The sequence below is a fragment of the Convolutriloba macropyga genome, chromosome 4 (genome assembly GCF_964194025.1).
Source record: "Convolutriloba macropyga chromosome 4, txConMacr16.3, whole genome shotgun sequence".
Taxonomy (NCBI): domain Eukaryota; kingdom Metazoa; phylum Xenacoelomorpha; order Acoela; family Convolutidae; genus Convolutriloba; species Convolutriloba macropyga.
The window spans coordinates 54,027,796-54,041,172 of record NC_134471.1 but is presented as its reverse complement, the minus strand read 5'-3'; the positions used below and the strand labels follow the sequence as shown (position 1 = coordinate 54,041,172).

General features: G+C 35.5%; 1 protein-coding gene across 1 annotated transcript in view; it reads left to right on the top strand.

Annotated features, from left to right (window-relative positions):
* Window positions 1-12,542, top strand: part of LOC142337757 (uncharacterized) — a 68,369-nt gene extending 55,827 nt beyond the window's left edge. The window contains exons 14-15 of the mRNA XM_075387253.1: window positions 3,876-5,728; window positions 11,924-12,542. Of these exons, the coding sequence (XP_075243368.1) occupies window positions 3,876-5,728; window positions 11,924-12,207 (2,137 nt within the window). The 3' untranslated portion in view covers window positions 12,208-12,542. The remainder of the gene's footprint in view (window positions 1-3,875; window positions 5,729-11,923) is intronic.
* Window positions 12,543-13,377: the final 835 nt, after the last annotated feature.

Genomic DNA, 13,377 nt, shown 5'->3' with positions numbered 1-13,377 from the left:
AATGCTTGTTTGTCTTCAAAAATAAAATCAACGACACTATTCTTAAAAATTATAACAAATTTTAGCAAAATTGACGAAAATTTAGGCAAAAATTCCGGAAAATGTGAATAAAAACAACGTGAATTCACTCTTCTTTTCTCAGAAGTTTAAGCCTCGATAACTCCCTGTAGAAAACGAAAATTAAAAAAATCTTTTTAATTCCATATTCTACGCTGGACGAGCTTGCTAATGATACCAGTCTCAACTCTCTACGATGAATATATCGAGCGGCGAAAATTCACGGAACAAAAAAAAACCCAGTTGAGTATATAGTTCCTCCCCCCTCAAGAGGGTCGGAACAACAAAGAAGCTCGGTAATGTGCGTTTGCACATTAAGTTCCGACCCCGCTCATCTAAATTTTCATTTAATTGTCTACCAAATGAGGAAGAGATAAAAAAAATTAACATATCAACATATCGTTGAACAAACTTTTAAAAGAATAAAACAATCTACTCCAGAGGGCCTATGAGACCTGTGGCTACCATAATATGACTACCAGAAAAGACGGTAATAAAAATCAAACAGTTACAAATATTAATTACGACCAAAACTCCTTGTCCATTTTTTGAAAACCACTAGTAACCAAATCAAAATGTCATCTGATAAAATATATACTAAGAAGATTAACCGGTACTTTTTTGGAACAAAATATGGGACTTTTCATCAATGCTACTTGGCAACAAGTTGACTACAAATGAGCAAAAGGGGCAAAGTTTATTAAAACATTGCTATTTTTTTTAAAAAAAAGAATTAAATTCTAACTGATTAGAAACAATACGCATCAAATGAAATCATTGAGAGAGTCTTTTATACCTCAAGAGAGAGTGACGGAGGCCTTTCATTATCCAGGATATGTCATACGACTACAAAAAGAACGACAAATACACGCAAAAACAAAAAATTTGCAGGAAAAATTATACACGAAAACGATGTCCCCCAATCAATTAAATATTAAGTTGATCACTAAAAACAATAAAAATTGTCGTTCGAGTTTTTTACGGTTGACAACATTTGTAAATCAAATGACGCCCATTATTGTGATACTGTGAAAAGTAAACAAAAAACTACAAAACAAAGGGCAAATATGCAAAAATCACGAAAATTGGTTTTATGAAAACTGGTTGTTCCAAGAAGAAAGACTATTTGAGGAAAATAAAACCGTTATGAAGAGCAAATTGTTTTTCAATAGATAAATGATGTGAATTGTATATAGAGATGCTTAGCTACAATTTATCAGAAAATTGGCAGATCTCGAAAATCTATCTTTTTTATTAAAAACAAATATTTACAAAATTTATAGCCAACAAAAGCTTTCGACTGGAAGAGTAGACAGTTTGTCTTGCAACCACTCGGAAAACTAATTGCGAATGTTATTAATGAGACTAAATCATAAGACTGTAAAATAACTAAGTACAAGCTGAACTAAAAAGTTTCACAAACAACTTTACGAAACCGCAGTTTTGAAGCAATTAAATTTATAAGTTATTCACAGAGAGAATATAACAATTTCATTTGCGTCTCCTTTGATCATCATAACGTCTTTTTGTAAAACGACTATCACGAAATGACAACAAAAAGAACCACAAAAACTGAAAAGTATCTAAACTTCACAAAATTCATCTGTAACAAATTGTCTAAGCCCTGAAGACATTTGAAACAATTAAACAGAAAAATTATTCTTTGGTTCAACAAAACATTAAAAAGAGCTCTACTCTAAATAATGAGCCTAATTTTTATAAAATACGAAAAAAAAACGCAACAAAAAAGTTGAAGAATAATATTACTCTTTTTTTTAAATTCGAATGTCAAAACAACCATCAGCTATTTACCGGTATTAGTTATTTAGTTCATTTATTTATCTATAGTTGGCAACTGAGACCTTTATTAACACAATATTTGGCAAAAATTAACAACAAATAAAGGGCAAAAATAAAAAACTCTACCAATTTCTGCAACAGAACAGTGTCGCAGCCCTTCAAACCATATTTTAGGAAAACAAAAAATATGCTCAGTTTCAAGTGTTGTAAAGTTTTTTAGTTAGATTGTTAATTAATGTGACAATTTACAAAAGAACAAAAACAACAGCAAAAATGGGAAATTGTGCAAACAAAAAATCAGAAAGTTCTATAGGAAAACTCGTAGTACCAAAAGCAAGAAAACCTTCTGTTGAAACAATCGACCACAAAATTAGTTTGTATTCTATAAGGAGAAAGGTTGACCTGTACTTACTGAGAATAAGCAAAAATGTTGAGTGAATAACCAATTGTTGAGTGAAATTCTTCAAATATTAAAAAAAACAACGATGCATCTGCAAAAAACGGCAACGTTTTAATTCCAGAAGACCTTCACAAAACTTTAAACCTCGATAACTCCCTGTAAAAAAGAAAATCAAAAAAATCTTTTTAATTCCGTTTTCTACACTGTACGGGCTTTTTAATGATACCACTCACAATTATCTTCATGAATATATCGATCGGCCAAAATTGACTGAGTTAAAAAAACCCAGTTGAGTATATAGTTCCTCCCTCCCCACTAAAGTGGGGGTCGGAACAAATATCCTTTATAGCATTGTTTTATATCCTTTGTTTGATTGATTAGTACGTTATTGATCTTTGGTTTATGTTTACTGGCCGTATTTGTTATCAAAAATCATACTATTGTTTTTACTGTGTTGAGAGTCACTTTATCTTCAAAAAACCATCTACTAAAAAGTAATGGGCCCAAAATTGAGCCTTTGTAACACGTATGTTTTCGTCTGGATTTGATTTTTGCCTATTTGTCTATATTTGTTTCTAGTTATCAGGCTAGAATGAATTAAATCAGATAAGAGGCGAACGCAAAGAAAGCCGAAGTAAAAGTAAGCCGACAGAAAAGCAAGCCGAAAGTTATGTAATAGTTATGTAATCTATCAGAAATAATTCATTGTTAGCCGTCACAATCAATACCGCGCGTAGTATTATAGTGCATAATGTATTCCTATGCACCAAAGAAACAAAAATACGTCAATTTTTAGACATCTAGTGGGTACGGGCCTCAGCGGACCGCTGTCCATGGTCATGCCTCTCATCCGCTGCGGGATGTAATCCGGAAACCGCGGGCCGGTTATCGCGGCGAGGCGCGCCCACCGGCCCGTCAGGGGCAACTTAAAATACGGGTATCCCAAAGTTTTTCGGCTTACTTGACCTCAAATTTGGCTTGCTTGCCTATCGGCTTGCTTGACCACCACCCAGATAAGACAGATAAGATTCTTCTGAAACCGTAAATTGGACATTTGATCAGAAAAATATTGCGGTCGAAAGTAGCGAACGCCTTTTTCAAATCTATGAAAGTAAAGTACCTTTTGTCAAATTCTCTGACCTTGACCAGTTATGCAGAACGACCTAGGTGAGCGTTGTTAATGCATCAGTTGTACTCAATTTTACGAAATCTGAACTGATCTGTGATCAAATTTTGTTTTGCGAAAAATAAGCTAAACGATTGAAAAGCTTTTCAAAAATTGTACCGAAAGCAGGTAGAAGGGAAATTGGGTTATAATTTCATAAAGAATCACCTTCTTTGAAAAGGGGAAATATTTTTGTTGTTTTCAGGCAGCCAAGATAAATTTCAGGCCTCAAGCTTTTATTAAACAATGTTTTCTTCAGCAGATAATAGGTAATATTGTAACAGTCGAGGCTAATTTTCAAGAGGAACTTAGCAAGCATCTCTCAATTTTTTTCTATATTTATTATGGGTGATTAAAAAAAAACAGATTTTCGATCCATTTATTGCTAGTACTTTTTTATTGCCAAATTTTTCAGCCAGTTTAGTAATCTGACTCATCCTTATTTTATTCCAGAAACAATCCAATCGGAACTTCATCGTCTATTACAAATCAAGTGATCACAAGTGGGCAATCGGTCCAACCAGATGGAACTAGTCGGCCAATACGAATCATTCCAATTAAGGCTTCGTCTATTTTGTCACAGAACCCCCAAGCAGTAACGGTTACTTCGTCTCAAAGCTCATCAAGTCCGAAATCATTCCGAGTCATATCAAGTCAACAACTCGGATTAGAACCAAATCACACAACCTGCAACTCACAGCAGCAGTGGTTTTCGGAGCGATCTGGTTTTGGTGTTGATTCTACCCCCAAGAGAACCTCAGCGACCACTATTCCAGGGTCAAATCAAGACATAGCGCGAAATATTGTGTCACAGTATATAAACCAGAATGGGTCTTATAAAGATCAACCAGTCATGAAAAACACAATACCTAAAAGTAACACCAAAGTCCGAAAGTTTCCCAAACAAAGATTACGCTTGTCACCCAAGAAGACATATCGGGACTTAAATTCTAAAGCCCAAGTGTGTATGAATTTACGATCAGAATCGGAGCGTTTGAAATACGAAGAACTGACAAGAAAGTTGACATTCAAGTGTCAACAATTAGCCAAAAGGGCTTACAAAACTCAAATTGAAAGAAAGCGAAATTTAATGAGAGAGCAAATAGATTTAGAGTTAATGTTCAAAAAAATAAAAGTTCCGCTATCGCGTAAAATTTATGAGTTGCCGTATACGGCTGTCATTCAAAATCAGTTGTTACCTGAAAATGATAATGATCCAAATATTTCATTTTCGTCTTCTTCAGAAAGTGAAAATGATCAATCAACAAACATTGACGATGATCTGGTAACGCCTGGTGTTAAAGAGGAAATTTTGATCTCGGATGAGGAAAAGATGTGGAAATCAAACTTGAAGTTTTCAGTTTCGGAAACAGGAGTTTTGAGAAGCCAGCAAACAGACAACAACGCTGCGCAATTACTTTCTACTGGCAAAAAAGATCAAGACAATTTAACAAAGTCATCAATAACTGAAAGCAAAAAGATTTCAGCCGTAAAAAAGGAAATCAAATCTGAGAAGAGAAAGTCGAGTGAACAGAACTCTGAAAAAGCAAAAAGATTTCAGAATGAAAATGACAATTTGCAGCCGAAAACTGTGAACAAAATACATCAAAGTAGAAAAGAAGTTTTCGATCACATTTCATCAATTGCAGTGAAGCAGGAACCTGAAATTGCGATGGCAGATTACTCCTACAAAAATAAACAGCAAAATAGCAAAAAGGAAAACGAGCAAAAAGTTTCAATTAAATCTGAGCCAACTGAGAATTCAATTTTACAAAAAGGATCCCAACTTAGATTTGGTGACACGGAAACTTTACATTGCATTTGTAAGACGATTTACGATTACAAGAAGTTCTACCTGAAATGTGAACTTTGTCTAAATTGGTTTCACGGAAAATGTGTTGGAATAAATCAGAAGCAAGCAAAACGATTGACAGAATTTATATGTCCAAATTGCTCTGAGAACTCGAATAAAGACGAGTTGTATTGTATTTGCAAAACACCATATGATGAAAATCAATTTTATATTGGTTGCGATGCTTGTGGAAATTGGTTTCATGGGTCGTGTGTCGGAATCAATTCTGACGAGGCCTCAAAAATTGAAACTTATTTCTGCCCGAATTGTAAAACTGAAGAAAAAAAGGAAGACGATTCGGCTAATTTTAACTTCGCCTTGGAAGCCGAGCATTTTGAGTTGTTGGGTGAATTGATGCGTGTTTTAATGGAGCATCAGCATAGCTGGCCTTTCAATGAAGAGTCAACAGATAAAGAATACCCGAATTATTCAAAATTTGTCTCTGATCCAATATGTAAGTTAACTATACTGAAGGGGGCTTTCCTAATAATAAGTTTAACTGTTCTCAAACGATGCTTGTAGCAATTATTTTAGTCCTGCAGTCTTTGTAATGAGATGTTTTGTCTGACACCAAACTTTTCTTCCTCAAAAGCGGGATAAACAGGTGAATCCCGAAAGGCCCTAAAGTGACTGATTAGCTCTTACGCCTTACTAGTCTCATACAAGTATGCGATTTATCGAAACTCTTTTGAGGTGACATAAACTCATGGTGTGAAGGGTGCTTCTTAAGTTTGACCATCGCCCCTGTACTCAACTTGCAAATAATAACGACACGAAATGCAATTTTACATGGCAAACTGCCTTTTTTTGAAGTCAATTTTAGTCAACATAATATTGGTGGTTCCTTTTGATTTTATTAATCAATCGGCGCGCATTCACCAGGATTCTAGTAGATCTTAATTCAGAGAAACTTACATGCGAACTTGAAGAAAAAATCCAGCTGGAAGTTGGCAGTTTTCTGTGAGCAGCAGTGAGTTGAGTTCCACGTAAAATCTGTTCAACGTGATCGTCAAGTTGCTGATTTTACAATGCAAATTTATACTTGGACAGATGGAGGCATGATCAAGCTGAACAGATTTTACCCGTGTAACTTAACTCACTGCTGCTCAAAGAAAAATAACCAACTTATATCTCAATTTTTTTCTGTTAGTAGGCCTGTCAGTTTTTCTGAATTAACATGTACTACAATCGTGATGAATATGCGCCTATTGAAATTAAAATCAATTTTACCCCTCCACCTCTAACCCCACCCCTCATGATCACCCATCCCCCCTCAATTGAGCTCAACCTCGCCTGCCTAAGCTGCGCAGCTAGCTACTGCTCGCCAGTTGTTGGAGAGCAATTCGCCCAACTTTAGTTGGTTGTGTACATTGATTCGATCAAAAGAGTCTATAGCTACCCATAAGAGTTAAGCAAATAATTAAAAGTATAGTCAGTTTGTCAACTTTGTGGTTTTGCTATTATTTTAACGTGTTACAAACAAAATTCTTAGCAATAAAGTTGATTAGAGGTCAGCGTGTTTTTGGGATAGTTGGATTATATTCCAACTATCCCAAAAACACGTTGACCCCAGATCATCTTTCTCTTACAAGTTTGTTTGTAACACGTGAAAATAATAGTAAAATCACAAAGTTGACAAGCTCACTATACTTTTAAGCGTTTGCTTAACTCTTTTGGGTCGCTATAGACTCTTTTGATCGAATCAATGAACACATAACCAACACAGGATATTTAGTTCACCTTTTATTAGTTGCTCGCAAACAAAATTCGTACCAATTATATTAGCCCTGCGATCTCTTAAAGCATTTTTGTCGGACACTTTTTTTTCCTCAGAAGTGTGTTAAAGAGGTAAAGCCCCCAGGGCAGTAAGTGATTGAGCAGCGCTCTTTGAGGGTTACACCTTGCTTGTCTCTGAGTTTGCAATCCACCGAAACTGTCGAGGAGACAGAAATTCATGACCTGAAGGGTGGTTCTTAGAATTTGCCCCCAATACCTACCCCCCCCCACCCACACACCCACGCGCAAGCGCGCACACAGACAACGCAACCACCTCCACAACGCTCTCTTTGTCTACCCTCCTCCAACCGCCGATTTGGACGCCCCTCGTTCAGCCCCCTGCTTGAAACCCTCTGAGAGCACCACTCCACTCCACTCATCTCCTCCCCCTCCCCCCCCCCCTCCCTAAATGCTGGCGTCCCTAAGCCCCACCTTGATCTTTCCAAAGTCAACTGCTCACTGGTCGTTTGAGAGCAGTTAGCCCGACGTTATTCAGTTATTTTTTTTATCTTTTACTGCTACTATAATGTCTTCTTTTGACTTGACGACTTCCTCTTTTTACACTCACTGTTGAAAGTAAAAGCTTGAAGTCCACTCTTACAAACTGATTTGCCTGTTTTTTGGTGTCAATTTGAATCAGCATATCTTTGGCCGATACTTTTGAATTTTGTGTCAATCGTCGCATGGTAGGTGAATACATCTGATTTCAATAAAATTGACAAGCGTATTAAGGTTTCTTACTAGCCAGTTTTCGGTAAGCATTAGTAAATTGAATCTCATGTGAAATTTGTTCGACTTGATCTTGCATCCATCTGTTTAAGCAAGGTTTTGCAGTGAATTTTGCACAGTGAATGTTTTATGATCAAGCTGAACAGATTGCATTCTGACTAACCTTGCGGCTCATTACGCAATATGGCAGAGTTCTATCTGACTTTTCTCTAAAAATACTTCCGGCATTTTTACAATCTCGAGGATTTAAAACTCGTCGTTAGGAAGCAAAGTTCAATAAATTGCACAAATTTTTTATAACGTTTAAAGACAAAATTGTATGCTCCTACGGCTTGCAGTTCTTGTTGTCTTGGCTGCGTGTAACAAAACGGAACGATTTCAATCTATATTATACGGCAACATTATTCGGCAGTCTGCCGGTGATGTTCGTTGATAAGTGTAATTAATTGCTCACGAATAAGAAGCAATTATTATAAACTTTTTTTTGAAACTTTTTCCCCTGACCGTTTGCGGTTTTCTAGAAATATCTTTGACTTCTCAAGTCACTTTTTCACTCACTTCTTCTTGATTTTTGAGTGATTTCAATTGCCCTCTCTACGAAATAACGTTTGTTGTTCAAACAAAACCCATTGTTAGAGACTCGATGACAAGTCCCTGATAGCCAAGTTTCCAATGCGACTGGTTAACAGGTCGGCAAAAAAGCACAAATAGGTGTGAATTTCAAAAATACTTTTCCATTTTTGAAAACAAAAAACAATTAATTTTACAGTTCTAATGTCATTAGATATCAACTGAAATTCCCAAAATGTTCATTTATTTCTACATAGGAAGCAATTGAGACATGTCATTATCGAGGTGACGGAATCGGACTCAGAGGTCGGTGTCCGCATCCTACAGAAAGAAAGTTATTGAGGCTACAGCCCCTGAATAAAATTGCGCCACCTGTCATTCGAGAGCAATTTTTCGTATGTTTCAGAATGAGATCCTGGAAAAAACTATTTAAATGACCATTGCTTTAAATTTGTGATGCAATTATGTTTTGATTTCATTGTTATGTTTTTTTTGCTATCATATTTGGAAAACTGGCCTTTTTCAGTTGGCAGTAAAAATGAATCAGCGTAAACCGGAAAACAAACTTCTCTCATGACTCTGTTCCATTGAAAGGTGCATTTTATTGGTTTGCTTATGTTAACAAGGAGGCTCGGTAATGTGCGCACGCACATAATGTTCAGACCCCGCTCATCCACATTCTTGACTTCATTGGCTACCAAATGATGAAGAGATAGAAAGTTTCAAAATCATACACAGCGCTCAATAAACAACCAATGAAATAAGATAATGCCACGCTAGAGAGCCGATGAAAGTTTTTTATAATAGGACTACTAGAAAGGACAATAACAAAAATCAAATAACAAACATTATTGACGACCAAAACTCGATGTCTATGATAAAAAGCATAGCAGTCCTGACGTACAATTCAAAGAATTTTCATTGACTAAACGCAAACTAGACTTAGAAGGGACTATGATTGGATTGGAAAAACCATTTGGAAAAAAATCGAATCCAAAAAAATGAAAAAAGTAAAAATCAAAGTGAAATTGCCGCATATGAGCAAAAAACCACTAGCGAGAAAGCGAATTTTTGCGAATTGTTAAAAAGCGAATTGTTAAAACAACATAATAAAATCAAACTCGCATCAGATAAAAACCAAAACAAAACATTTTAACCTTACTTAGAAATATATGGGACCTGTTTTCAATGCGACTGGTAACAGGTCGGCAAAAAAGCACAAATAGGTGTGAATTTCAAAATTACCTCCATTTTTGAAAACAAAAAACAAACTAATTTTACAGTTCCAATGTCATTAGATATCAACTGAAATTCCCAAAATGTTCATATCTGCATAGGAAGCAATTGAGACATGCCATTATCCATTGTCCGATTGCGCAAAATTTTAAAGTCAGTGGGATTCACGATTATTGTCATAATTTAAAAAGAAACCAAAAATCCTTTGAAATGTTCAAATATATAAAGATCTAACGTTTTTTGAAATCTCTTAGTAGCAGTAGTAACAAAGTCGAGAAACAATTGTTAATAATGAGATTAAGTCACGAGCCCAGAAAATAACAAATACTTAAATAAGCCAAAACTTCAAACATTTTTACATGACACTGTTCAAGGCACTATAATTATAAGGTGATACCTGCAAGTAGTATGAATTGTCATTTTCCTTCCATCTTAACATCAGCGAGTCTTCCTTTAGAAGGACTACTTAGATATGACAACCAAAAGAAACCCAAAAATTGTACAGTATAGAGATCTCGAAAACTTTTTCTGAAACTAAGTGGTCGAAGCAATCAGTCACAACGTATAAGGAAGCGAGGAAAAAAGGTTTGAATTAACAGAAGTAATTGAGAATTGAGTGAGATTGAGTTACATAGTGCTAAAAATAAAAGCAGCAAGGAGACAGATGAAAAAAAAATCTCTTTTAATTTTAATTTGAAAGTCATTGAAACAATCAGCTAAAAACTGACATGTTTAACTGGATTGAGTTATACGCCTCGGGAAAGCAATCTGTCGTTATTGGGTATATTGCGTACAACAACGAAAAGAAACACAAACATAGCCAAAAAATCCTCAAAATTTTGCGAGTTAACTGTGTCTCAGCCCAAAAGCATAAACTATTCAACAAAAACAAATAACATATCCAGATACGCTTTTTCCAACGTTGTGATTTTTCCTACAATGCCTTTCTCTAATTGGACCTGTCAATATTGTGATAATGCGACTAGGAAACAAAATGAAAACATAAAATAAGCAATTATGATCAAAAATCGAAAACGCGTACTACCAAAGTAAATCTTCAGTTGAATATAAAACCGTTGCCGACATGATTTTGTGACTTACAGGAAGTCGGTTCCTGCCTGTTTTTACAGAGACTGCGCCTGAAGTTGAGAGAAAAAAGATAAAATCGTGGCAAGGTTCACAAAATTCATCGATATTTTCTCAAAACAAATATATATTCAAAGTCATAACAGACATTAGATAACAACTATTGAATTGATTGTGTTCGTTTATACTTTCTTAAAGCTAACTGGATCCTTGATTGGGGACACTAAGTCTTTGGGCTACGAAATGTATAAGAAATGAAAGCAAAACGCAAGAAGTCCATAAAATTTTTACGAGAGTAATTGGTTAGAGCCATAAAAACCATGAGCTTAACTCTGAAGCCATGATATAATCTCGTTGAGTCTCGTTTATTGTAAATAGTATCTGTCATTAATTGAGCCCTGATTTGAAATTCTTGTCCGTAACTTACATAAAAAACATTTACTTAGCGGAAATATTTAGAAAAAAAAAGTTGCGCCCCAATAAAATCTAAAAAATTTTTTGTCAGAAGGATCCACGGTGAGATCAAGACAAGCTCAGATATTGCTCTGCGTCTAACAAAACACTCAATTGTTGAAAAGGTTGCGAAATAGATTCTATTCAAAATTTTTCAGTGTCAAAAAATTTTGCCTTTTGTATAATTCTCGAGTTTAAATTTGCAAAAATTTGACAGCATTATAATTCCAGGAAACAACTAGCTCTTTTTTGAGCGTAAGAATATGGCCGTAGTTTTAAGGTGTCTGCTTCCAGCAAATTTAAAGCAAGTGTTCTGAAAAAGCCGTTTTTTCGACGAAAAAAGTGTTAATTTTGAAAAATTTAGCTTAAATTCTAGCCAAAAAACGCGGATCGATTAATTCAGCACCCCTCCTCTATCTTTAGAGGTAAAATCGATAACACTACAGTTAACATTTTTAACATATTTTAGCAAAATTGAGGAAAATTTGGTCAAAAATGTGAATAAAAACAGCTGAATTACGACTAATACTCGCAAAACTTTAAACCTCGATAACTCCCTATAAAAAGCGGAAATTGAAAAAATCTTTTTAATTCTATATTCTACGCTGGACGGGCTTTCTTATGATACCACTCACAACTCTCTGTGATTATTATATCGATCGGCCAAAATTGTCTGAACAAAAAAACCCATATGAGTATATAGTCCCCCCACCCCCCCCCCCCCCCCCCCACCCCCTCAAGAGGGGTCGGAACAATAAATGCATGAATAGATAATTGGGTTATACTTTGTTTGTTGCAGGCTTCCGAAATATATCAGACAAGCTTTCATCCCGAGCTTACTCGACTTTCTCAGAGTTCAACGCGGACATCAATCGCGTGTTCTCAAATGCGAGAAAATACCATTGGAAAGACTCGAGTGAGTTCCAGTGCTGTGACATTGTGGAGAAGGAACTGGTCACTTTTCTCACTAGTTTTAGACAGAGTATCCAAGCCGATGATAGTGGCGAAGACGAAGAGACTGAAGACGATAACGACGACCAAAATTATGATGATGACAACGATGATAGCAGCAGTGGTGCATAGAATAAACAACAAAATCTGAATCTGAAACTTAATGCTGCAAAAATTTTGATCAAGGGGTTACCAAAGCCTAAAGAAATTACAAAAAGGATTAGATAATTAGTTCTCGGCATCTAACATGTGTGGTAAACTTTCAGAAATAGGCTGAACTGTTGACCTCGAACTCACTGAAACTTTGTCAAGAATTTAATACCCTAGTTTGAGATTGTAGTTTGTGATAAAGATGCAAATAAAATGTAATATTTTGCCATTGCAATAGATATTTCCACTTATTTTCGTTTACAGTTACTTTTTCTATCTAATTTTGTTTTGACTAATTTGATTTTTCTCAATTGTAAGTTTTCATCGTATGTAGAATTGGTGCTGGCAATTGTCAAAGTCCACGTAGATTGGGTTTGAGTATTAGGTAGTAAATGATAAATTTCTCGCAAGCAAAGCACATACTGTTCTCATATAATTGAGGTGTTTTGATAAAACTCCAAAACCCGGCGAGTTTGTATTTGATGGGAATTGTGTGTCTGGAATTAATCGACAGTGCCTCGGTACATGCAGAGGAAGGCAAGTTGGAATATTTGAGTTTTGTCGTAACGAAGCTAAGAAATGCGCGCAGTTGATATTGCATAAAGCAGATTTATTTTCATCATGGCACTAATTAGTACGTAATGTACTAATTCCGTGCTGAGACGGCCTGCTGTTATGCGTGGGGTCGATGCAGCAGTTTTTAAAGATTTAAGTGAAAGTTTTAAAAACATGAAAAAATTTTAAATTGTCACTTTGAGTGAGAAAATTGTCACCTTGAAAAAATTGTCACGTTGAAAAAGTGGTCACAGTGGAAAAAAATGTCCCGAAAAGATTCACGTGTCGATTCCTCCAACCGAAGCACTTGGCGTCAATATCACATGATACATCCTTGATATTCCTTGAAATAATTGCTGTTCATTTGGTTTTTATTTTTATTTGGTTTTTCTATGTAATCTTTATGCAAAAGTTCTTGTCCAAAACTACGGGATGAGAACTTAGTGATTACACGCACATAAAACAAAGAAAGCGCTTCAGCATTTGTCTGTTTGAATTTCTTGATGATGAGCGTTTATAGGTAAGCACTCTTCAAGGAATAATAAAACATAGGAAAAAGTATTGTGCGTATATTTACAAACAGAGCAGGTGACCATT